This window comes from Nesoenas mayeri, assembly GCF_963082525.1.
Source record: "Nesoenas mayeri genome assembly, chromosome: 2".
Taxonomy (NCBI): Eukaryota; Metazoa; Chordata; class Aves; order Columbiformes; family Columbidae; genus Nesoenas; species Nesoenas mayeri.
In genome coordinates this window covers 79972432-79999601 of record NC_137543.1, presented here as the reverse complement: position 1 = coordinate 79999601, position 27170 = coordinate 79972432, and the positions used below count along the sequence as shown (strand labels likewise).

Genomic DNA, 27170 nt, shown 5'->3' with positions numbered 1-27170 from the left:
TTTGGCTGTACTGCCTCTCAGCTTCTCAAACATAACTGCATATTTCTTTGTCCATGTGCTAGTGATTTCCAGCCACATGAGGCATAACGTTCCCTTGCACCATCAACACTGTCAGGAAGAAATTACCATCAGCAAGCAGGTTGTGAGAATGGCAGCTTATGTGTTGAGTCTGCTGTCAGCTGCAGCAGAAGACACTGGGTTTGGGTACAGCTGTATAGCATAGGGGTATCTTTAATTGCCTCAAAGAATTAAAGTAAGATTGCATTCAAGAGCTTCTCGCGAGCTCTAAGTGTCCCCACTGAAGAAAGCTCAGGCTAAAACAAGGCATGTGTTGATTGTCAAGCTATTTTAGTAATAGAGATTAAATACCATTTTGAACATTATATTGGAAGTGAATGGGTGTGGTACTAGACAAGGTGTGATATTGTTAGTAGGCACATTGGCATACCATCTCAGTAATCAAGTTACATACCTATTCTCCACTGACAGCTACTTCCAACTCAAAGGCAGAGCACAGACTTAGTCCCATCAGCTTCGGTTCAATTCAGCACCATGCCACCACGAAGTACTGCAGGATCCCTGGACTACTCCTCTCAGTCCTGGAGTCATCTCACAAAAAATGATGTGGGAGTTGTGGACAGAAGTTCTCCCTTTCCGGGACACGTCTGCACTGGGAAACGATAGCAGAGGGGTCTTACAGATTTGCAGGAAAGCCACAGACTTGGTCACACAAAGATGCTGTAGATCGTAACAGGTGTTTTATATAAGCACAAAGCTTGGTGAACTACTGTGAGTGTGTTATCTGCCTGACCCCCGGCAGTGCTTCAGCTATTTTATCTAAAAATGCCTGCCCTTCTTTTTAATTCAGAGTACTTAGCTGACCTTCATCTGTGCAAAAGAACGCACTTCATTTTGACATGTTATGCATGAAACTAACTCCTTCCACATTAAGGATGCAAAAGCTTGGTGGTGGTGCAAGATTCATGTAAGTGAATGACCTGATCTAAACCAAACAGAACTAATCCTGCCTGTTCTAGTAAGCTTTCTGCAGGTGCACACATGCACATCAGTGTGCCCATCACAGCATGGGAACCGTGTATTTCTGAATAAAATAAAGGACAGGAATTATGTAAGTCTGCAGAGTGAATCCTCCTCACAGCATGGAGGGGCTATGTGAAATCGTCTATATAAATTTATAACACCATTTCCCTTATTTACTAAACACAAGTTCACTCATCCCTTCGGTATATGTGTAAGCTGTGTTTCTATTTACCGTTGCCCACTTGTCTCAGAACATCTGCTCAGCCTCAGAGCCTATTGATGGGCAGACTTAATATGCTTCTTTAACCAGTTTTGTGAATCCTGGGTTCTGTGTAGAAATCTGTTGTTTGTATCCAGTAAAGACACTATGCAGCAGAAACTGCCATTATTCAGCATTTCTGTTGAATAAAAATGGGGCAAACAAGCAAAACTATTGAAAACTGTTGTTTATGCTGGGCTACACTGTGCTCAGCTACACAAGGTTACCCATATTTGAAATACACAGAATTGGCCTTTTGTGGCAGCTGCGGTTCATCTCCTACACAATGGCAATGAGGAAAAGAACAAAGTGTATCAGCACTGGGAATATTTGAATAGGACTAGGATTAAATGTAATTGCCTCATTTTAAAAGATCAGTTTATCAAATCCACTGCTTTACTCCCAGTTAACACCCAGTCAGCATGCCTCTGGCTCTTTAAAATAGCAAGAGAGCATTTATTTCACATGTTAAGGCAGGCAAAAGCCTTTTTACTTTGGCTAGGTTAAAATATATATGAGATGTGCTGTTCATTTGCCACTTCTGCCAACCTCACCTGCAAATGTTTGTGGCTGTTCAAGTGGGAGTTTATGGCAGCATGTTTCTAGGATCATGAGGTTGATGGTTTTTTCTTTGCCTTTACTTCACAATAAATAGGAAACTAAGCACCCCCAGATGTAATGCTTCTTCTCTGAGCATAAGAATCTTCTTCATCAAGCTCATAACGGATAAAAGTGAAGATTTAATCAGTCTTTACACTTTTATATTTTTTAAATTATTTAACTTTTATTACTGTTGCACCATTTATACAATTACATATAATTTCAATGCATCCATTGTACACTTTGTTTTTTTATTTGTTTTCCAATGAGTGTGTGTTGGTGTCTGTGACACAGAATGGAAGAGAAACTGGAACTGCAATGAACGCAGACTTTTTCATTTCCACTGACCAATAAACAGAACTACAGGTGCACCCAACCACGGACATGCATTAACTCGTCATGAGAAATCTAGGTAGGCTAAGTAGGATGAGAATGCTTTTTACTCCCAAAAAATATTTGGAGAGGAAGAATTGGAGGGTTGGCATTGAGAAATATGTGGACAGCTAAGTGGGTTTTGTCTGAAAGTTGGCATTCATCCACTGCATAAAAAAAATATCAAAATAAGAAAGGCTGTAAATAAAAATTAAAAAAAAAAAAAAAAAGAACACAGAAAATACTGCTTTCATAAAGATCTGATTGCCTTGGCACAAACCCAGTGGGCAGAATCAAACACATCACTCCCAAACCCCATTACAGAACAAAAAGAAGATTTTGATACATTGGTGGAGTGCATTTACAGCAGTTCAGATACAAAAGATGTGCTGTACTTTCAGACATCCATTTATTTAACTTTTTTTTTTTGATCCAGGACTTGTGTCAAGTTGGCAGAAAGTATATTAGATATTTCCCCACAAAAATACTATTTGGATTCTCCCCCCCTCCCTCCCTCCCAGCTTGATGGGACATCCTTTTTTTTTCTTTTTTTCTCCTTTTCTTTCTGGGCAATACATATTTGTTATTTCAGATCTGAAACGAGTTAGTATAGCTGAAAAAATAAAAAAAAGACACAGGTTGTTTTAAGTGGTTGTTTCAACAGGCTGTCCAATTTAATCTTGCACTGCTATGGTTTGATCCGAATTAGTCGCTGGAACTTCAGAAGTTTTCGCTTCCTCTGGTGGGGCTGCAGGGTCCGAGGCCTTAGCAGTGGAACTAGGTGCTGCTGTTGCTGCCGCGGGCTCCTTGGAAGAAGGCGCAGCCTCGCTGCTGCTAGGTTTTGAGTCTGAAGCTGGGGCCACTTCACTTTTAGTTTCTTGGGCTGCAGGCGCTGCGGGAGCCTCAGTCTTTTTGGCTTCCCCTTCCTCTTTGCTCTTGTCATCTGCTTTACTGGGAGCTGTGGCTTCTGAAGGCTGGGAAGCTTTTGCATCATTGCTAGGCTCAGAAGTTTTGGGTGCTTCGCTACTTGCAGCGGGAGGAGAGGCTGCAGTTGGCTCCTCTTGCTTGGGTGCCTGTTCGCTGCTCTTCTGTGGCTCCACTTTCGCATCAACAACAGACTCCGACTTCTCTGGTTCTGGTTTCTGGGTTTCTTCCTGGGTCACTGTTTTCTCCTTCTCCCCTTCTTTTTCTTCTGTCTTATTGGCAGCAACCTGAGTATCCTTTTCACCTTTCTCCTCCTTGTTGTTCTCCTTCACTTCTGTGGTTTCTGTGGTTTTCTGGGCATCCTCAGCCTCCTTTGGAGTCTCCTCTTCCTCAGTTGCTGCTCCTTCAGCCTTCTTGTCTTTGTCTTTAGCTTTTTCATCATTGACACTGTATCCCTTCTTCTTCTTGCTCAGTTTGCCTCCCATGTTGGAGCTCTGTAACAGAAAAAAGAAGGAGGTGGTTACCCAAAGCTCAGCATTTATCACTGAGAGTATCAAAATCAGGTCAGCTGAGGTGCAAGAGAAAAATTGGTGATGGCTCCTTGAAAAGGACACTACAAGAACTTTGGTCAGAGGTTATCAGCTGAACACACTGATGGTGCCGAGCACCACTGCTGCTGAGCTTATGTCCCAGTCAACCCTGCAGCATTTCAGAGAGCAAACCCTCTTCTGCCACATCCCCTGTGAACAGTCCTCTGAACCCCTCTAACACTGGCTACTTTTCAGAAGGGAAGGAGGGAGTAACAAGGTGATGGAGGACCAACACTCTTGTGTCCTGAGAAAGGGAAATAAAATGTGCAAGTAGAAAAAGCCATATTTATATTCAGGTTGGGCACAAACAAAATTTGACAGTCAATATTGGCATCTACCCCTGGCCAACACAAAGCACACTATGACTCTAGCAAAGGCTATGAACAAGTTTGCATTAAGGTTTCGAAAGATCGAAGAGAGCTGAGAGTTAGCGAGAAGGCTGATGTTCTCTGTCAGACAGCAGACTGCAGCTACGCACTCCACTCCCACCGCCTGCTACCCACACAGCCAGCTCCCATGATACTTACAACCTACACACAGGGTTGATGGTACCCAGAGGCCAGAGAGGTGTGGACACCACGCTCCAGCAGCCCCAGAAACAGGAGCAGCTCTCGAGTGGCGATAGCCCCACACACAGAGCCCCCATGACCCCTTCCCAGCCTATAGTTTCCACAGGGATCACCCACCACGAGCCTCAGATTCTGGCACATGACATCTCTCCACAGCCCCACAGCAGGAGGGGAAACACAGGGCATGAAACACAGCAAGCCTGTGAGCACTCCGTGAGACTACAAAAGTATAAGCACTTCCAAGTGCAGGCTTGTCTGTGGCACATGACATAATGCAATAAAAAATTGGGGCGAGGAGAAAGGGGGTGCATGCTTTGTAGCCTCTGTTCAAGGTTTTCAAGCACAAGTGATCAGGTACACAGTTCAGTTGTTTAAAAGAAGTTGAGTACATGTGTAACCATATCAGTATTTATATAACTTTTGTGTGGGAGTCTTAACTAAAAATATACAAAATCTTCCACAGCACTTCAAAGCAAACTTTGTCTATTGAAACAAGAAGAGACACAGATAAATTGTGACATTAATGAATGTGAAAACCTCTATGATTGCCTGAAAAATACACTTCTGGTGTTAAAACAATTATATCATTCATACTCAATGAAAGATTAAGGAAAAAAAAAAAAGAATTTATTAGTTTGGTAGTATTTGAAAATAGTAGAGAAGGTGATCTTTTCAAAGTACTGTCAAACAAATGTTTGATTTAAGAGCTTCTTCGAGGAAGTTGAACCATTCTAATTTTCTGTTTTTCAAAGGTCCTATATTTTTCACACACTTGCCAAAATTGTGAATTCAAACCAGTAAAAATCCATAGGAGTGCTTATAGAAGGCTGAATATTAAATAATTTTAAGTACCACTTAGAAATAGCTGCCTCTCAGTAGATTTTTCACTAACAGAGATACAAGGCCCAGACACAGCCCGACAGCAGATTTTTCCGTATGTGTTGGGTAGAAACGAGCTATTATGGTCAGCAGAGACCTTTCTGATTTCGGCTCTCAAAAAGAACCATTTGCAAATACTGTTAAAGGCTTAGCACATAGCCCTGCAAAATGGTAATGTAATGTTACTGAAACACTGCTTTGTTGTCTGAAATTTTATGGGGAACAGCAATAAAAGGATTAATTTCCACAGACCCACAATTGAGCAGTCTAATCTCTACCTTTGTAGCAGAGATAACAGCTTTTTAGGTATTTAAGTTAGCCTACGGGCATTAGTTTGTCATCTGACAAATTTACAGGCTTCTCGATACTCCATGAGTATTACTCCAGCTTATTGTTTATGTACAGTTACAACCAAATATTTTGAAAGGGCTTTTGCAAGTCCACAGGATCAGAGATTTATACTGAAGTCATGTGTATCCCAATTTGAATCCCTAATTAAGACTATATTTGTTTCCAGTAAAGTCCAGATACTGCAAGCTTTATTTCATTTGCTGAATCTTCTGTATTTTTCCAGATTTTGCTATTTCATGGATAGTAGTAACCCATCACAATGTATATTTTCTTCCACAAAAAGCTTTTATACTCGGCTACAGCTGGGTACAGAATGCGTATGCCAAAGGACCTTTAATAAGCAGAGAAGCATGCATATGAGAAATGTGCGCCCAAACCATGAAAAAAAACATGCACTGTCTTTGCTTGGAGGTATACTGTGAAATTGCTGTGTCTCCATTTGCATCACAGCCAGCTGGCTGGAGATGCTGGAGCAGAAGATGGGGCAGAGGCTCTATTAGTAAACATTTACAGTTACGAATGGACTGCCACATTCCAGCATAGCTTCAACGATGTTATAACACAATAGATTTTTTTCTTTGTGACACTGAATCTCACATCTCACATCTCACTATTTAAAAGCCACTTAGATCATCATCATCATCATCATCATCATCATCATCATCATCATCATAGTTATGCCAGGCTATCATGCAAAAGCATAGCACTCATCAGGGTCATCACCCAGCCCGCAGGTAGCAATGCTACAATGTTCCTTTCGCCTATACCTGAATCACAAATATTCCTCCTCCTCTCCATAGCCTCCTGATAAGGTATCTGGGCTGCCCTGTCACATTCTCCAGAAGCAGCCCCCACATGCTTCATTGCCTCACACAGATGTTGATCTTGCCCCTGTCCCACCTTAACTGTGCCTGAGGCACAGCTCTGAACAGCCCAGCACAAAGAGCCTCAGGGTGCAGCAGACTCAAAGCAGAACTTTAAAAATATTTTAAAATTGCAACCAGCTATACCTGGAAGAAATATAGCATGTAGATCAAGTCACTTAACCATCTCTGTGACAGCAATGGCTATTCTTGCAGAGATAACCCTGCCTGGTGCCACAGTGGAATGTCTCACAAGTGAAACAGACAGCAAAATGCATTAAGTCATTGAAGTATGTTCTGCTGCCTCTCCTTAACTCCCACGACCCTTGCATCCACCTTGTTAATGACAGACCCAGAAAAAAAAATTGCCTACAACTATTAAAAAAAAAGTATGGCTTCAGTTATTTGCACTACCATTGACATATAAGGATTCTGATCTAGCTCTAGCAACTACCGAGAGCAAAGCACATCCAAAAAAAAGAAAATACTTGAAAATGTTGGTGCTGAGCACTGTTCCTGTAAAATGGCACAGCATTTGACAGCTGTCCCTCTTTGCTACTGGAAAGAAAAAGGTCTAGAGAGAGCCAAATTAGAAGAAGATTTTATCTAAGAAGTTGCAACATATCAGTGATTTTCAATGAATTTTGATGAACCAGTTGGCAGACCAGCATGTCAGAAGAGAAATGTTAAATAAAACACTTCAAAGTTAAAAGAGACTTCATCTGCTTCTCAGTGTGCTCAGTACTCTTTGACTGTATTGCTTTTTTCAGAGAAGAAGAAACAGATCCAGAGACCACTATGGAGGTCTTCTATGATAGGAATAAGGATTGCTTCAGCTTCTAAGAGCCAATGGTCATTGTGCTCATCCTGAAGTTTCCATTCATCTACAGAACGCAAGCTCCTGGAGAGCTTGCACAGTTATCTTTTAATTCTATATAAGAAATAATCTGACCCTAGTTGTTTTATAAAGTACAATGTCTACAGGTCACCTAGAGCATGTTAAGCACTTTGAAAATTGAATATTCATGATAATCAGGATTTCTGGGATAACAGTGTCAAAAAAAAAAAAAAATAGTCCGTAAGACCATAATAAAGCAGGATGAAGAACACACAGAACAGTTCAGATCTGATGGAGATGAGTCCATGGAATGCAGGCAGCATACACTTGTAGAGTTTAGGATAATAAATACTATTACAATGTTTTACATTGCAAATTGTGCTTCTATACTGAATCTATCTTACTGTCTCTGTCTTCTGTCAATAAAGATTTGTCTGCTCAACTAGATTTCCCATGTGCTAATACATTTCTAAATGTTTCATTTAGAACAGACTTTCACATCCCATGAAAGGATGTGGTTATTTCAGGAATGGACTTTCTAGCACCCTCATTCTCAGTACAGAGAATAGCACATCAGAAAAGGACAAAAGCACAAAGATCACCTGTAAATTATACTACCATAGTCTGATTGCCAAAGCTAAAATTCCAAAGCTCCTGTTCAGCTTCACACAAAGTGTGGGGAGCTCAGTCCACCCACAGGAAAAAACAGTTCAGGAAGGCAATAGGTATTTTCTGAAATCCTGCTGCACTCAGTACAACGTAGGCACATGTAGTAGATCGGGCCAAAGTATTCCTTGCACAAGCCTGTTCCCAGGCACAAGTTATCTCACATTGCCTGCAGACGAGAGTTATAAAATGCACATCCCTCTGAAGGCAGGGTTTCAACACTTCAAACCGAAGGAAATACTATCACAGGAACTGCCCCATCCCCCACCTGCTCAAAATAAATTAAAATATATTTAAGAAACCATTGTATTTCTGTACCTCACTGTACACATCTGTTTTTCTTACAAAAATACAAATTTTTATAAAGGCATGTATATAAGATCTTGAGGAAACAGGAGATTTCCAGACACAATTTTCAAAAGATTTTCTGAAATTTTTATGAAAGAAAATGAAACAGAAAACCTTACTACTTCTCAAGATATGCAGTATGATTTGATGCTTCCCTTTACACACACACAGACACTCCTCCCTCGCCAGCACAGAACAATTAGTTTACCAGGTTACTGTTAGAAGATGTCTGAAGTGTACCCCTTGATAACATTTTACTCACTAGCCTTGTTTTTTAGCAACAAAGCCATATTTTTCTGGTTTTTTTCTCAATTATCCTCAGACACCTTGTTTTTCCTCTGATGTTACTTGGAATTAACAAAACAGCAATGCTAGTTGTCACTGAGGTTCAAGCCTCTTCACACCTTGCTAATATCAAATTTCTCTTTCTCCTCTTCTCTTCTCTTCTCTTCTCTTCTCTTCTCTTCTCTTCTCTTCTCTTCTCTTCTCTTCTCTTCTCTTCTCTTCTCTTCTCTTCTCTTCTCTTCTCCTCTCCTCTCCTCTCCTCTCCTCTCCTCTCCTCTCCTCTCCTCTCCTCTCCTCTCCTCTCCTCTCCTCTCCTCTCCTCTCCTCTCCTCTCCTCTCCTCTCCTCTCCTCTCCTCTTCTCTTCTCTTCTCTTCTCTTCTCTTCTCTTCTCTTCTCTTCTCTTCTCTTCTCTTCTCTCTTCTCTTCCACTGTTTCCTTCCAAAGAGAAGGCTGGGGGTGTCACAGGGCTGCACCCCAAAGGCCCAGTCCCCTCATGCAATGCCACATCTGTGGGGGTTGAGCAGCCTTCCCACAGCAGTCATGTATGTCCCAAAGTATCAAGATGCCAGCTCATTAGATGCACACAACAAAACATGACCTGTGGTCTCCCCATGCCTTGATTGTTCAAGCCAAGTCCTTATCACTGAACAATTGTGTGTGTTTATTGCTGTGATACACACAAAATTAAACTGGGAACATCTCCACTTGGCACTTATACTGTTTTCTTCATGGACCACAGCATGTGCATAGCCCTGTAACTGCTATGGCTTCTTTCCTTCCTCCAAAACCTCATTAATCTCAAGTTTTAGTAAAGGAGTATAGAGTAAAAAAACAGTGAATACTTAAAACATGGACATTGTGCTCACTTGATTTTCTAAATTAGATTGTCAAAAGAAGCCTATTCCAGTTTTGGTACTGTCTTGCTTGCTTTTTATATGCAGCTAATCAATTAATTCTAAGAAGTAATATTATTGGGTCTAAGGGTTTAATTTTCAGGCAGATTTCAGTTCTATTTTCCTCTAGTGAGAAGTACAATAAATTTGATACCATTTCTACTTAAGAACTTGTAGGTGAGTAACTGCTTGATTTGAGAAGCATAACTACTAATAATATAGCAAGTTATCAGAAAAGTTAATAATCACATGACAATTACTTTGAGAGCAAATTAAAAAGTTGTACCTGAGATATTACTAAGATTCATGTGAAATACCTGAGCTCTGAGGTATGCATTAGATTATCAATTATGAGCCTATTTTTCCAAAAACAGAATGGGAATGAATATCAGCAGCTTCATTACAGGCAAAGGTTTTGGCAAAATTATCAATTCATATTAGCATTCGACTGAAACCACAAGTGCTTTGCATGTGTCATTCATCTTTGCACCCTACATGGAAAAAAGCTAGCCAGCTAGACAGAATTCCTGCATAAAAATAAAATGTATCCATTATTCAATCACAGACTGATGAAGATTTTGTGGGCTACATTGAAATCGACTGTCAAAAGACTTTGGACCTAGGTCCTCCTGACTTGGAGGCCTGTACAGCTGAAGAACCTGGAGAGATATCTTGACTGAGGATCCACCACCCAGTCTGACTCTGGTCAGACACCAGTACTACTTTAGCTATAGAAGAGTCTGTAGAAACAAATACATCAAGGTACCACCTTTTGCAGTCTCTCTGTGTCATCTTACACTAAAGACACTTTAGTGAAGTATTGACTCAAGTGCTGCAGAGCCTCTCTGTAGGAGCATGCTCCCGAATGTAATATACCTCACTTCTTTAAGCCAATACAGCCTTAGCTTCTCCAGCTACAGATTTTGCAGAAAACATGAGCAGAAAATGGACTCATACTGTCTTGCCTTCCTGAGTCAACGAGTGCATGGAAGAAATGCTCTGCTGGGTGCAACTTCCCTACTCGCCCCAGGCAAGGCTGTGCTTTGTAGTTTGTAGGCAGAGTTAACATCTTTTATTAGACCACATAATATGGACAGAGATAACATCACCTGTGTTCTCCTTAGGCAATTGTCTACAGCTGGTACATTTAGGTGTTAGCATTATTTGATACTTTCTTATTGTTGGTTTCAAATCAGAATCACACTGATTTTGCCACAACTGTTTTTGGTTTTCAGTTATCAAACACACCACTACATTGCCCAGCAGGGTAGACACAACTGCCTGTGCCTCCAGTTTCGTCCCTGGCAGCTCCCGAATGACTGTTTTGCATTGTTTATAACAGAAACACAAGCCATATTAAAAACTGAGCAACACAGAATAAGCATAAAATAGATTATTTTTACAGTGCATTGTGTGCGTTGCTCACCCTTGTGTTCACTTCATCCAGTGCTCTGATTTGTTAAATTAAAAATGCTGCCATATCTGCCCCATTCAGCTTACCAGACATCCTACAGTCTTTAGACCCAGCTCATGTTCAAAGGATTTCTCTTATATTCAGATTAACTGCATATGTACTTTTCATTGAATAAGAAAAGAGGCTTGCAGACATGCTTATGCAGGTACACACACGAAGCCAAAAGTCAGTCTGCCCTGGACTGAGATCCTAATCACACTATTGTTGGGCACACGGTTGGAAGAGGAAAATCTGCTGTAAACACCTGTTTTGCAGAGACTGAGATTAGTTTTACAAGAACACCTCTTGTAGAAACATTTTGCAGTTTGTAGGCTTCAAAATAACTTAGAAGACTAAGCCAAAAATATTAATATAAGCATGTGTCTCCTTCTTATTCTTACTAAGTTGCCACATCACTTTGGGGTTTGTGTATGACTCCATAGGAAGCAGTTTAATAAATATTTTACGTTAGACAAAGCTTTCTAATCTGTAGCTTGGAATTAGGTTCCTAGACAGGAAACCAAGCAAGTTTCAAAGGTGCTTATTACCCACATCTTTCAAACTGTTCAGGTCCCTGGAACGTGCACAGCCAAGGGAGAGGCAAGATTCCACACATATTATTCCAATTACGGCCAGCCACTTTTTGCCTCCCTCTAATACTTAAGACTTAAGACTACCATGTCTAATTACAAAAACACACAAGGTGATAAAAGCCTAGATAATGAGACCATTTCCTTCTAATTCACATTTTGCTCAAATTTGGTCCCTCCAGTGCTATCTCAATCAGGGATCTCAATACCACAAATACGCTTGGTTTGCAGACCCCTGGATGGTTCTGAATGCCTGCAAAAGAGATAGTCCAAAAATGTAACAGTCATATCCTAGTAAGCAATGAAAAGATTAGCCTCCTCCACACTACAGTCCTAGTGAAGAACAGATGTGGGAAGACGTCATTCCTGGAGGGACTGCACACTGGGAAAGGAAATTTTTTCAAGCTTAATACCTATAGCTTGTATCTCTCTAGCCTTATCCTGAACAAAGAACGTAAAGTATGAGGAACATGAAGAGATTTCAAATTCATGCTTTTCATATGAAAAATAAATTTTAAGCTATAACTATACAATCCTTATTTGCATGGGTTGTTTTTTTTTTAATAGCAAAGGTTCTCAGTTACTATTTGCATAAATTGCAAACTTTCCTGCCATTTCCTTAATGAGGACATAGAGAGCCACATTCACTTTTTGAAAAAGGCTTTAGGGTATTTAACTAGGGAACTGTCACTGGAGACAATTATCTATAGAGATTTACATTACATTACATCTATTCTACATTCTGCACTTTAAAAAGCTGTATTACATTAATGTTCATTTAACTGGTCAAACCAGTTTTAATTAAACAGTCCTCAGAATGTAAATTACAGAAATGTAAGAAACTGATACATTAACTTTGAAATCTTGAAACTACCAGTTTTACTTTGAAAAGGGATTCTCCAAGTAACTACTAAATTCTTCAGCATTTTTCTTTCCCTTTTCTAGGCTGCTCATGGTGCTGTTCACTGGAAAAAGCACTGGAAAATGTATGCCCTGGATGTAAGAAAAACCTATATATAGGAATAAGACTCTTAACAGACAGCTCAGACCTATGGTAGATCATGACTATCCTTAGACTATGTATTTCCTTCTTCTGTCTGCATGACACTCTCACTACAGGCAATGAAACCACATCTATAATTATGAATTAAATCCAATTTTATTTTTTTTTTCTTTTTTACATGCAAGCTACATGGACTGCACACCATTACTGACTGTGGCACATGACTCCACAATTGCATCACAGAAAAGAAGAAAATGGGGAAGCAAGATGAGCTGTTACCTACTCAAGGCAATACGCTCTGTTGGGGTGTGTGTCATGGTGTTCATGAGATCATCACAAGTACCTCACAGTATCACAGAATCACAGTATGTTTGGGATTGGAAGGGACCTCAAAAGATCATCTAGTCCAATCCCCCTGCTGGAGCAGGAACACCTAGGTGAGGTCGCACAGGAACACCTCCTTCCAAAATACACAGTATCTAGTTTATACAGCAAACCAAAAGATTATAAATTTAAAAAAAGTATTTAGTTGACTAAATACTGCCTAACTATTGAAGTATTTTAAGGTTCAGGATCTAGATAACACATTCTCTATCTGTTTTTATCTGTTTCAGCTCTGTATTAAGCTGCAGCACTATATTTTCTCTATTTTTCTTCAAAATGAAATGATCACAGATGACGCTTGAGCAGGTATCACAGCTTAAGGTTTAGACATTGGAAGAGGCTGGTTAATTTAAAAACAAAAACCAAAAAACAAACAAAAAAAACCCAAAAAAAAACCCCAAAAAAACCAAAAAACAAACTACCCTAGAGTTCTCCTATCCCAAATCTCCATCACAAAAAAGGCAGCTGCTTCAGCTACTGTTGATGTGCCCACCTTCTAGATAACTTTGGCCCTGAACACCATAATGGCGTTCCTCAGAAATAAAAGCATATGCAAGAGTCACAGGATTAAACCAATTTCATCCTCCAGTTAATAAGCAACTGCTAATGACAGTTAAATTAGTAATTGGAATGATATTTTGAAAATACCTTCAAATTTAACATTGCATTAGAAGGTTGTGTGCACTTACCCCTGTAGGACAGTACTACACATCATGCCCCTGATAGAATTAAACCTACTTACCACCTCAGCAGCACTTACAGGGTGTTTTATGCCAGCTTCCTGAAGAGCTGCTGCATTTCCCCTTGGAATAACAACTGTTGACTTTTAGTCTTATGTATGAAGTTTCATTTTAAATGAAAAATCCTGTACTGAAGTCAATGTATACAAGTTAAGTCATGTTTTGCATAACATCAGAACTACCTATAATTAAACCCTGCAAGACTTTGGGCTGAATTACAAATATTTTTCATGTTGTTAAGAAAAAAACTCCTCCTCATGACCACAGTATCAGTGTGGGCACCTTATCAGCTCTTCTGTTTCTCACAGCTCTGTTGCAATCATGTCTTGTAGTAAAGACATGCTCAAAAGAAGCAAGAGAAATGCAAGCTTGAATGCTCAACACCCTGGAAACATTTTTGCATTCATGTTCCTGGACACTCATTTGTGCCATATGCATTTTCTACCAGATTTTAGTTTGGCCTATTATATTGTCACTTGGGTCATTCTCACTTTCTGGTTCTCACAGTAGCACAATATATGTTGTTTTTTTTTTCAACAACGTACATTTAACACAAAAGAAAATCTCATGTTCCAGACTTTCTTTTTTGATCTGCATGTCTATACTGGATTTTTGCTCCTCCCTGCTCCCCCCGCCCCCCCTCCATTTTTAATACAAAGGATTGCATTCAAACCACCAGGCTTACTAGTTTCACTTTAGTCACTGGGGAGGATTATCAAAATAACAAGGAACTGGTACACAACAATCACTGGCAAGAAAAGAGCATTAAGCATCTGATATCTATTTGTGTCTTACAATTATGCCTCTCCAACTTTTTCACCACTACTCATTTACACTCTTCTAATGGCTGTTCAAAATACCAGGACATCTTAGGCAATCTTTTATGAAGACTGGCAATATTCTCCGAAACTTAAGAAATGAGAGCTGTATTTCTTGACGCAGATGAAGAACTGTAGGTATGCATCAGAGAATGCTGTCATGTGGAGCCTATTACACCCCTTCAGTGCCACATTTTGGTAATAAACTAACACATAATTCAGAGTGTGCCATAGAAGTTTGAGAGAAAAGAAGCAGAGCTTGCTTTTCGTTTCAGTGGTGCAAGCTGACAGAGGGGGCTGCAGAATAAAACCAATCCCTATTAGAGAGATTTGTGTTGTGTCACGACATGATAATGGTTTCCTTTGAGAAACCCACTTTGAAAATGCAAAGTGTTTTTAATAATCCCAAAGAGCTATGCCAGACAATAAGCTATATCAGATCATGTGTTCAGCTGTTAGATATATCACCTTGGAATTCAAGACACCCAGATCTGGATTAATTGCCTAAGTTTCCTTCTGACATCTTCAGTGACTGTACTTTCTCATTTCTTTTACTTGATTTTGGTTCGGGTTATATTGGGATGGCTGATCAGCTCTGCTAGAGAGAAGGTTACAGAAGGCTGGAGGCTAACAAGCCCATTTGGCAAGATGTGAACTGAGCAGCTAGTGCAATCCATGAATTGCGCTAAGAGATTTATGTTCAAACCAGACAAGGCAGAAATCTGATTTAATAATTACTCAGTCAGAACCATTCCAAGCCAGCAGCTGCCCAAAAAGGAGAAGAACAAACAAGGCAGCAGGAACGAAATGAAAACTAGATTTCAGAAAAGGGGATCAAGTGCATATCTCTTTTCAATAAAATAGCTTGTTTTTCCCATTTAAGTATCAGTGGGAGATCTATCCATCTTAGAACTATCAAATGTAAACTCACTTAATGAAAGCAAAAAAATAATTTTGCAGGGATAGTTGTGGAGTTGGATGTAGTCCCCTTCCCTCCTCCTCACCTGAGCACTGACTTGCATTTTGTGTCAACAAATGTAATTAATACCTAATATGGACACAATTCAATTTCTGCAGTTCAGAATGCATATCAATTGCCTTAGATTATATTACTTTTGATGTAGGTTGGCACTCCATCAAGGCTGTGTGTATGCCAAGTTACAATTTTCATCAACTTGGACCATGTAACAGAAAAGAGATTACAGTCCAAGGCCCGCATGCTGTACAGAAAGCTATTTATAGAGAACTCTTAGGGTAATTCCTTCAGTTTAAATAGCTTTCAGTCCATGGCCATTTGAAAAATTATTTATTCTAACCAAAGAAGGCAGGCAGACATCAATTTAAAGTTTCAAGAGCTATTTCAGGATTAAAATGACAGAAGTCTATCAAAGCAATAGAGTCTTGAGAAGTATGGAAAATTTGTTTTCATTCTTCAACACAGAGCCATAAATAAAAATACTACTAGAAAGGTTCTGTTAGCTCTTTCATCACTAATGTCTTTCAGCAGTAGTCCATATTTCAAACCAGCACTGGGGTCCCATTTTCTGTCCTCCATGTTAAGCACATTGTGCCCCAGGATGTCCACATTTTAGAGAATGCAGCTTCCAAGACTCCCAACAATAACTGTTTTTTCCAGCATTTTATTTGTAATCAGTTGTCCTGAATGGTGTGGCAGCAAAAGTCAGACTGAGCAGCACTTCTGCTTGGTTTTTTTGTGTTCTGCACTAGCAGGTTAGCTGGTGGGACAGGGCCCCTGCCTTCCCCTACAAGATCCCATCTAGGAATGGGAACCCAATGAGTGCCTCTGTCCAGCTGCCTCAGCTCTGGCTTCCAGGGTCTGGCAATTCATTTGCTTAGGGGTGGGGAGAGGGAGCTGTGCTGCATAAACTTTAAGATGTTGACTGTCACAACCCAAGAGGCATTTTCAGTTCTGCAGAAATCATATATGCAGTTCTGCTCACTGCAGTTTTCTGGGTAGTTCCCCCACATGCACATGTCAAGCACTAAATTCATACATCTCAAACAAGGAGGGGCGGGTCTAAATACGATTCAAGTGCATAGGAGCCTTATATTCATGTTTGGAAATATTACTTTCGAAGGTCTCATGCTATTTCAGAAAATGCTAAGTGAGCCAGTGTCAAGAAATACGTCTCAAGAAACACGTAACTATTTTAAGACTATTTACAGCTCCAAATCTTCATTTAAGTCTCTTACCTATCTCAATCTCTTATACTTTTGTATTTCTTCTATTTTTCATCACAGGTAACTGGCAAGAAATACCACAGTTAAGTTTATTTTAAGATTTATGTATTAAAGATAATAAAAAATTCTTCCATAAATGGCCGATTTCTCTACACATTTTCAGCTCAGCAATTCTTCACTATAAAAGGGCAAGCTTTCTATTTAAATATTTATTAGCTTTTGGAAAGGAATTATTTAAAAAGGTTTATTTTCAAAATCCATTCTGTGTGAATACATGGGCGTAAAAAGAGGGGTCCTTTTATGCTAGTTGCCACTGACTACAAACTTCTCTCATGTCACACACTTCTGACAGAATCTGACATGAACCACTTCATTCAAACACAGAAATCAAATACCGAAAGAATTATTCTCTTTATTCAGGGCAACTTAGATAAGTAATGCAAAACTACCATCACAGCATTACATTTTGTCATAGCCTGTCATTCACACATAGCTTCACACGTGAAGCCTGTCCCAGCTCTGCATCTTTCTGCAAGACTAAAGAACCAAACTCATGTCCCTAAAATCACAACGTGCTCATTTGGAGCAGGAGTCATCTTCTTAAGGTGAAATTACCACCCTAGAGCAGCGAGACAATATCCCTTGGTTTAAGCTTCTGTCAGCCACCATCGTACAAGGTGTACCATGATAAAACTGACAGATGACATCTTCCCTTTCAAAGCCCAAATGCAGAAACATATTATAGGGTGTTTCAAAAAGATGGACCTGATTTCAAAGCTGTAGTGTTTTCAAATTGGGTCCATCTTTTCAAAACACTCTGTACTGCAATAAAACTGTAATGTAGTATGAAATCACAGGAATATCTCTCCCTGTTTTCAAAGGTCCACAGGAGTCTGGAGTCAGAGGAGGCAAGAGCCCAGAATCTACTCAGTTTGTTCCAGCTGTTGCATGGAAGGTCATGTCATTTGCAACTCAACTTCCCAATCGCGAAGTGAAACAATATCACTTTCCAAACTCAGAAAAGCTCTGCCTGATACCAACAGATGCTAGAAAGGCTTGGAGATATTTTTCCTTGTTTTAAAAAGCAAGCTCGTTCCATATGACTTGTTCACCCCGAATCCCTGTCACAGGAGGCTGATTTTCTGCATATTGGCACTGTACTGAAACACTGTCTCTGAAGCTTACCGTTATATCCCACATATTAGAACTGCATAATGAGCAAGTCACTCATCCAGATTTTACAGTACTGTGTTAATACTGTAATATGGAGCTGTAAAGCACCTCTGAACATTTTCAGGTATTGCTGAAAGCTCCTTCTGGAACCAAGATGCTTTGCGTTAATGCCTCTAGGCTGAGAACATCTGTACATGGACATTTTGATTTATAGTCCCAATATGCACATTTCGCTCAGTTTCGGTTCACTTGATGAGAAGGATTTTTTCTCAAGCTAAGAAAGCTCAGGTGTATCCAGCTGGATAAAGATGAAGCTACTGCTTGGCAGCCATCTTAGTACTTTATTAAAGACAGATGTAAGAAAACAAAGTAATTTTGCTTAAACAGAACATTGTGAACACCTGAAAAACTACGATAAACCCCTCTAACCTTCTTTCATTAGGTTTTCAGATATTGGACTGACACATCATGGTAAATGCTATGTTTATTAATTAAATGCATGTCTTGTTGAAAGGATATCCCTTTTAGAAGTGATTATTCAAATTTGAACAGATGCAAGAGGATGTTCTAAACTGGTTCACTAACTTTCCAAGACCTTTTTAAAGACTATGTAAGTTTGAAAATTCTGAGTTAAATTTGTCACATGCTGCAGAAGCTTCCTTTCCTTACTAGCTATAGATCTGAGCTGTAGCAACTACATTATTACAGTCATAGAGAGTAACAAAAATTAGAAGCATCTTGTTTTAATGTGTGACTAAACATCAGCCAGATGAAGCAACACAGTGTTGCTGGAGATGATGCTCAACAGAGCAGGATACAAGAGAATCATCTGCAAGGAACGGCAGGAATTAGGAATTTGAAGGGTGATGAATTTAGGTAAATTCCCCTCAGTAGCAACATTGTCACACTGTCTATTCAAACTAGTCTGTATTCTGGAGTTTCAGAAGCCTTGGTAAGCAAACTAAGATCAGCAGTGCAAATTTGACCAGATAAATAATATGAAGGCAATGAAGAACATCCTTGTAGGTCTTAGTACCTGCACCGAGGGACAAGCTGTTACGAAAGCCTGCACTGTGGGCTTAAAGTCACAAACTGATTTTGTGAACCTCTAAATTGGTACTCATTGACTTTGATGTAATTTTTTTAAGGTACATTTTGATGTAATGGCTTGGTTTGGTTTGGTTTGGTTTTATTATGAGTAGATGAAGGGCATACACATGTTACAGAGACTTCTACTTCCATGCAGGTTACATCATGGCAATTACAAAAACACGAGGCTTTAGATAAAATCTTGTCTGTTGACAACGTTCACAACCTGTTTTGTAGTCACTGCTTGGAAAACAAATTTATCTTCAAAGCAAAAACAGTTATTGGAAAGAATTTCAAAAGTAAGCATAATTTCCATGTAAAAAGTTCAAACCACTGTTAGAGAGGACAAAAAGAAAAGAAAAAAAAAGGTGTGTTTTGTTTTTTTTGTTTTAATAAAAGAAAACTACTTTCACTGTCATATTCATCAGAGGCCAGATAGGAAAAATGCTATGTGTGCCAAAAAAACTTAAAGATTCTAGCCTGAGAAAGGAGTGTGGTTACAGTAACTACATAGTATGGGATCATAACCGTGACACTCAGTTTCAAATGAACTCAGTTTCTGTGAACTCTTACATTTGTAAGTTGTCAGCTCATAATTTTACTATAACCTCAGAGTATTTGGAATTTCTTTAAAACATCAGATCCATTATTTATTACAAAAATAATCTAAGCTTTCATTTCTAATCCTCATTTTAGCAAGAAAAGTACTGAAAGTCCTAAACCCAGAAGGCATTTTTTGTCTCATGGTTTCTTATGACATAATTCATTTTAAATGCTTAACGCCAGGAAAGCTGCATGCTTGCAAGGAGACAAAGGTATTTGAAACATTCAATAAAAAGTGAATGTCAGTTTATTTCATTGTTTCATACCTGTTAGCCTGGTATTCAGATAAATTCAAGAAACACATGAGTTCTTTAAATTTATTTTAAAATTTGTGTGTTTCTTCTTGTTCTGACAATTTAACCTTACATATTCAGGAGTCAAGATGTCTAGCACTATTTGAAATAAATCTGATAAAGGACGGTATAACAAGGCCACAGGGAAAACAAAACAATCAGAAGAATTGTGGATGGGAAAGAAGAGCACTGAATTTCTGCTAACTGGTGTGTCAGGAGTGCAGAGGTGGGAGTCTGTCAAAATTAGTACAGGTAGAGAAAGGAGGCACTCCCAACAATTTTTTTCCACTTCAAACCTATATGGAGAATCCAAAATTCTCCTAAAAAATTAACTTTAAAATGAAAAAGACAAGAACAGTTTTGTTTTCTACAAGCTAGCTACAGTGCATCACTGCAAGATGATTTATGCTATTTTTCTCCATCTACTGAGCTTCTGTACTGTTTTGACATGATTTCTTTTGCTCATTTGCACTTAACTGATATTGTTGTTGCTCTGACTTGTTTTCCAGCTGGAACAGTATAATAATCATTTGATTTTGTTTATGTTATTTATAGCATAGAATTAATCCACAAATGAAAACATGGAAATTTTCAATTGGCTGTTTTGCCTGGATATTTTTATCCATCTTTTTTTCCTATTTCTTTCCTATTTTTAACAACTATTTGCTATCAAGCTAGATTAAAACAAAAGCTGTTTTAAAACTTGTTTGGAGTAATGTGGTGATATTATCTGCTGTACTGAGTAATTCAGATATAAATTAATGTGCAATTTCAGTATTGCTCAAGAAATGGGAGTTTTCTCGCTTATTTTTAAGTTCCAAACTTTATTTCTGTGAGTTACATTTTCAAAATTTGGTTGAGTTTTTCCTTATGATCTTTCCCTCAAAGATAACTATAGATAACAGTGCAAAGCAAGAACTCGGTCTTTTCGAAATGGCACCATTACTAATAATAATTTTGCAGTTTTGCTCAAAGAACTACAAACTAATGTTTAGAAATGCTAAGCAAAAGTTAATCTGCAATGACTGTCTGTAATTCAATACTTTCAAATTAGTATTAAAATACTAAGTTTTATATTTAGGAGAGTGAAATTTAGCTGAGATCTTTGATCATCTCTCTAGCATTTGTCAGTACAATTCTCTTCCAATTAAAAGTACAAAGGAGAGACACAGAAAGACTCTGGCACTGTTTGCTAGCCCTATGAATGAAGTTAGAAGCTGGATCAAAGAATACTGAACCAGAAACCCTGAAGAAAATTTGCTTTGTTGCACCTCACATTCAACATTTTTTTTTCAAAAATCAAGTGTTTCATATGCAGCTCAACTGTATGACATCTACAGTTACTCAAATCTGATCCTCAGTTACCAGAAATATGTGCATATTAGCAAGCAGCAGCTGGAAAACAGTAGTATCAATGGTAAAACTGGATGGATATCAATATCTGTAAGCTAATAGCCAGGGAAAAGAAGCATTACAGTTATACACATCCACCTGCCTATACAGATTGAGAGCAATTAACTGTTTTCTCAACTGAGCATCACCCTCCTCAGACTGCTTTAACGACTTTCAAACATTGTTTAGAAGTTTACTGAGAGCATATTCTTTACATTTACAAGGTATAATACCATTTCCCCACTGTAAATTACTGAGATTTACAACCTCCTTTTGACTAGCACCACAGCATGATGCTGCAGAGGAGAGTACACCACTGGGCTTGATGCATGTGATTAAGGCTGTGAAACAAAAGCCTTAATGTTCAGCTGCAAAAACATGCAACAATTAATTGAATATTTGACTACAACAGGATGAAATTAAAAGCCTGACTTTCCATTAGCACCCTACCTTGGACTAATGTCTAAGAAAATATAAAGCCCGGTCTTCCCTCATGTGACATTATCAAGCAGTTGATGGTTCTATTAATAAATAGACAGGAGAAGGGAGCAACAGGAGACAGGAGAAGGAGTGCAATTTTCTGCACATACACATTCTTGTGTTAAAAAGAGAGACATTAGACCATGACTACAATTAAATTTGCCAGGAAACAAAGTCTGGAGTCTGTAAAGAGGTAATAAGATCTGAGAATAAGTTGTTCTTTCCCCTTCTTATTTAGTACTGGAATGGCACAGAAAAAAAAAAAAATAAAATAATTTAAAAAAAAGTCACTCTACATTCCCATTCAGATGTGGGAACTTCATTGAGCCCATCAATCTGTCCACAATTTCAATCAATTTTTGCCTACAGAATATGGGAATGAATCAGAGAACTGTTTATTTTCCATTTAACACCCTGCCTGGAAAGATCAGCAATCTTGCAGCTCTGAAAGGCTTCGTGCTTCATGGCTGATCTTGCTAAGATTCGAGAGATCACCAGCACTCAAGGATGCTATGCAGATTTATAGTCAGTCATAGCCTGAAACATCGACATCTAGATTAAGATACTTCCATATAATTATTGTATTATCCCAAAGCTGTGCTTTTGTTCTTGGAACATGATATCGCTGGGAGGTTTCTATAACACTAATAGGACTCAATCTCTGATCAGATGCTACTATAAACTGGGTACAATAGGTTTGTGGATGTTATTATTCCTGTTCACCTAAATCCTCCCAAGATGTAAAGTTTCAACTCTACTTTAAATGTAAAAAGAAAATAAAAGAAAAAAAAAAAAAAAGTAAGTAATCCTAGCATTTTTTTTTCCCCAAGAAGCTAAAGGATTTTGCATCTCAGCTGTAAATAACTATTCACTACCATTGGGTTACAGCACATAACAAACCTAGGAGTCTGAACAACCCATACTTGCTAATAATTCCAAGTGAAAGTGGCATAAAAATTGTTAAATAGTTCTTTCATTCTAGACTATGTTTTATTTCTTTTATACAGCAGTGTTTTAGCTCTCAAAATCTTAAGACACTAGGGAACCAATCTGGACATTACAAGCATAGTTGCCAAGAAAAGCTCAAGTGTAGAATCTGAGAGTTGAAGGTACTGAGGAAAATTAAAACACAGATTTAAACAAAGACCATTAGCCAGAACATGAGCTACCAAAGCGTGAGGAATTATTGTAATTCAGAAAACTAAGTTACTCACTGCCATTGTCCATAGTAAGCATGGTCTAACAGCAAAGGTGTAACAAGTAGTGTCAGGAAAATGTTACTAAATTGGTCCTTGTGCTTTTCTGATTATTCAAGTGTTGTGTAAGTATCTGACAAATGGTAGACATCTTTGCAGCCCCCAGGATTAGCAGTCATTTTCGGATGCCACTGATTATTTCGGAAGTCAATCTGTGTAAATGCTAATAAGTGAAACTGCTTTTCTGTCCAACAAAGTTTGCAAGAAAAGGGGAAAGGACAAAAGGGCAATCCTTTCCCTTTAGAACATTGCTGAAGAAAGGATGTCTCTTATCTGCTTCTATGTCAGATACTGGAAAACACCAGACTACCTCCCTCCTACTGTCTTTCCTCTGTTGTTTACTGTGTTCCTCACTGAAGGAATATCCAGTAAATTATCTTAGCATGCAAGGTAGTGTGTACCATCACACAGAGAAGGCAAGACATCCACTGTTCTAACTAAGAAATCAAAGCAACTCATGTACAGTGTCAGTATGGTTCATATTGCTGCTTGAATCTCTGTTACCATGACAGAACACCTGGGCTTCAAGGTGTCCTGTGCATGTTCAGCACGGGAAGTATCCCCTTCTCCTTTTACTGGCACCAGTCAGCATCTTCTTCCCGCTACCTCTGCACTGGCATGAAGCAAAAGACTCCAGGAAAGAAGCTGGAGTTGCTGGATGAAAACACACGGGGGAGGAGATTCACTTTTATACTGTGAGGAAGGGAAGGAGAGGGACAGAAGGGAGACTAGAAGACTAAATAAAAGTATATATATGAAATCTCTCCTCATGTTCAAAAAGAGCAAGAACATGCCGCCACAAGACCTTCACCTCCTTTTCCATGGGGTCCTTGCAAACAAAAAGTTCTCCCCACCCACAATTGTAAGTCAGATAATGTCCCATTACACAGGCTATTGTACACAAATATTAGATGTTGCCCTGGACTACATAAGAAAGGTACAAAATTAGCAAAAGACCAAAACGAAGTAGCAAGCAACAAAAGCTCTCTCAGACCAGTAGCAGCAACTCCAGTACCAGAGCTCAGCATCTGTTTGGACACAAGCCCGGCTTGCCCAAAGTGCCTGGTGTCACTGGGCCAGCAGCACAGTCTGAATGCACAACACTAGGCCTGGCCAGACAGCAAATGAAATTTAACAGCAAACTGTACAGAAAAAGAAGCAGTATACTGAACTCATTCTTGGCAAATGGCTGTTCAGTGTGGTTGGGTTGAAATGCATAGCTGACTTAGGAATCTCAGTAGCTTACATTTGCCATGACACTTACATTTGCCATGCAAGGGGCATAAAAATTGCTAAACAGTAAAAAAAAAAATTCTCACCTTGAGTTTAATCTAAAGTAGATGAAAAACAGCAACATATCTTTATTATTATTATTATTATTACTATTATTATTAACAGATATCTGAAATTAGAGGCAATAATCTGCACCTCTGTAACTACTTTTATAACTGTTTATATTGTTATAACTACATAAAACACATTTATATGCTGGAACTGATTTCTAGGCATGTTTGCTGTGACAAACAGGTATAATAAATCACATAGTCTTCTGTTCTTCATCATCACCTTCTGCTGTACGTCACATTTTGGTGAATACACTACCTTTCATAAATTATCCTACCCCTTCACTTATAGTGCCCCTTTAATTTTATGAAACACAGCTGTCAAGGACTTAAGTAACAAAGAAATTCCCAAATTCTCCCAGTCTCAGGCATTTTCCTGTCAATTACACTGCTTACAACATTAGAGCAGTGTTATGGGAAATAAGGCTGCCTTAAGAGTAAAGCTGCCACTGTCTATTGACACGGGAAACTTTAAAATGAGAATGTAGTAAGAATCAAAGTTCAAGAATTGTGCACCCAGTCCAGCTGGATAACATACAAACATCTTACAACTCAAGTCTCATTAAATGAGTTCAGGGAAAGGGCATTGCTAAAAATGAAGAACAAATGTCTTGATTTACAGATCTACACGGCATTTGCTGCAATACATTAAACAGTAACAGAAGTCATTTTTAATACAGCTTGTTTCACTGAGAAACACATAATGACACCACATCTGTGCTTCTAAGAAACACAGAAAGGACACATGCAGCATAAGTAATTTGTGCTACCTTTTACTGAAAGTCCATACCAGTAGAAGATAATGACAGCAGTATGTTGATGTACAAAATATTGCTCCAGTTATTAAACCAAGATCATCAATCCTTGCCCTTCCTTTCTGATCACCACACATCCAGGAGCCAGGCTGTGGACAGCCCAGGAGAGCTCTCAACAACAACTGAGTTACCCAATGTACTGTATGTCACCAAGTTTGAGAGACTCAAATTCATGCTTATAAGCAACAGGGCAGAAAATCAGAGACTACACATTCTTATTTTCAAAGAAGAGAGATGCTAATACCAATTAGAGTACAGATTTTACCAGTTTACCAGTAGTAGCCAACTGATCCATAGCAATCATACTTTTTGTTGAATAAACATGTTTGGTTTTGTTGTGTTTGTTTGTTTTCTGCAGTATGCAACTATGTAGAAGAGCTGTGTGTCAGGGCAATTGCTTCTAAACTGCTACATCAGTCTTTCCAAAGATGTCCAAGCAACTTCCTGCACCACATTTTATTTCTTGTCTCCTGCAAAACGCCACGCAGCATGGGGTACACACCCCAGATCCCACTGGGGTGGACACAAAGCACTGTCAAATGCATCTGCTATAGTGGAATTGGATAAAAATGCCCACTGTTGAGTCAAAAGTGAGCTGCTTTGATTCGGGGCTTTGGGAGAGGAGCAGCAGCTCATTTCTATAGTCACCATTAAGGGGTCTGAGAAGGCAGTATGTTGTGACACATGAGATTCAGTGTCAAGTTCCTGCTCTGCCTAATTGAGAGTGACCAGGAATAAAAGAGCTCTATCTTGACAAACAGCTTGAACTTTGGATCTCCCACAGCCTAATCTGTTCTTTAGCACACGTGTACAACATGTGCAAGACAATCTTCCCTCTTCCCACAACAGGAGATGACCCTGGGAGTAAAAACAGACGTGTTTCCACAAACGAAGAGTGCCGTTACATTTAATTTGAAGCATACAGCTATTTCTCACACACTACTCTGATGGGAGGAGGAATAGGTGGAAAAGGACAAAACTGTGCAGCAATTTCATAGCTCACAGGAAAGAACAACCCCAACTCTGTAAGCAAAAAAAACAATGGCACCAATCCAAATATCTTCTTCCATCTTGTTGCCAGCTTGCTATCCAGTCTCTGGCAGAGAAACTGAGATCTTATAAGCAAGCACAAAGAATTTGCTTTTTCCTTTTCTCACCTGAAGCTTTGAAGATATTAATCTCATTTTTACCTACATAACAGTTTCTCCAAGTTTGGGCACAGCATTAGTTAACTTTCTGTAGCTAAGGAGACAATCAGAAAAAGACCCACAGGATTATAAGGATCATGTATCCATGGCGATTTTAATAAGAAATCTTACTTGCAGTAGAATACATAGAAGCAAGAAACAGAATCGGGCTCCACGGGTGATTTATTTTAGTTTATCTCCTAGGAAGTAGGATATTACTGGTTTGATTTGATGCCAAAAATTGTAAGCCTGGATCAAGTTCTTGAGATTCGAACTCAACTATACTCTGCTCTCAGAAACCAGGACACTGTGGCGGTCCTTATCTTAAATATACCAGTTCTCTTTGCTTATAATGTATTAAGCCAATTTTTGACAGAGTCATGCTGTGAACATTAATTTCATCAACATAAGTATCTTACTTCAACTGCCCCATTTCTTTTCCTGCAGCTTTATGAAAGAATAATATTTACGGTACTTCTGTTCCTTCCCAAGGACCCATATACCTAATTTTGTCAATTCTTTAGCCAGGAATTTTGCAGTGTATGTCAGGATGTTGTGTAGAAAAGGGGCACTAAACAGTTATAACTTTCTTTTGTATCTATATTTAAATTACATTATTGTAAAGAATTTGTATACATATTAATACATATATGTCTATATATAAATATAGAGATTCTGCTGAGTATGAACACTCCCTGTTTACAAAACTTCTTCTTGGATCAGCTGCTTAATGTCCCTTATTCCTTGCAGCTGATTGCTACACTGTCTGAAACACAGTAAGTTTTTTTTATTTTATTTATTTTATCTATTTATTTTAATAAGCTATTCTATCAAGCATTTCTAAATTGCTCACCACTACCATATTCCCTG

General features: G+C 38.8%; 1 protein-coding gene across 1 annotated transcript; it reads right to left on the bottom strand.

The window, feature by feature from the left end:
- Positions 1–2946: 2946 nt before the first annotated feature.
- On the bottom strand, positions 2947–3681 carry BASP1 (brain abundant membrane attached signal protein 1; the record flags this gene model as incomplete). Its single annotated transcript, XM_080339764.1, has 1 exon — positions 2947–3681. The coding sequence occupies one exon, from the start codon at positions 3679–3681 to the stop codon at positions 2947–2949; it is 735 nt and encodes a 244-aa protein (XP_080195890.1).
- Between the last annotated feature and the right edge of the window lie 23489 nt (positions 3682–27170).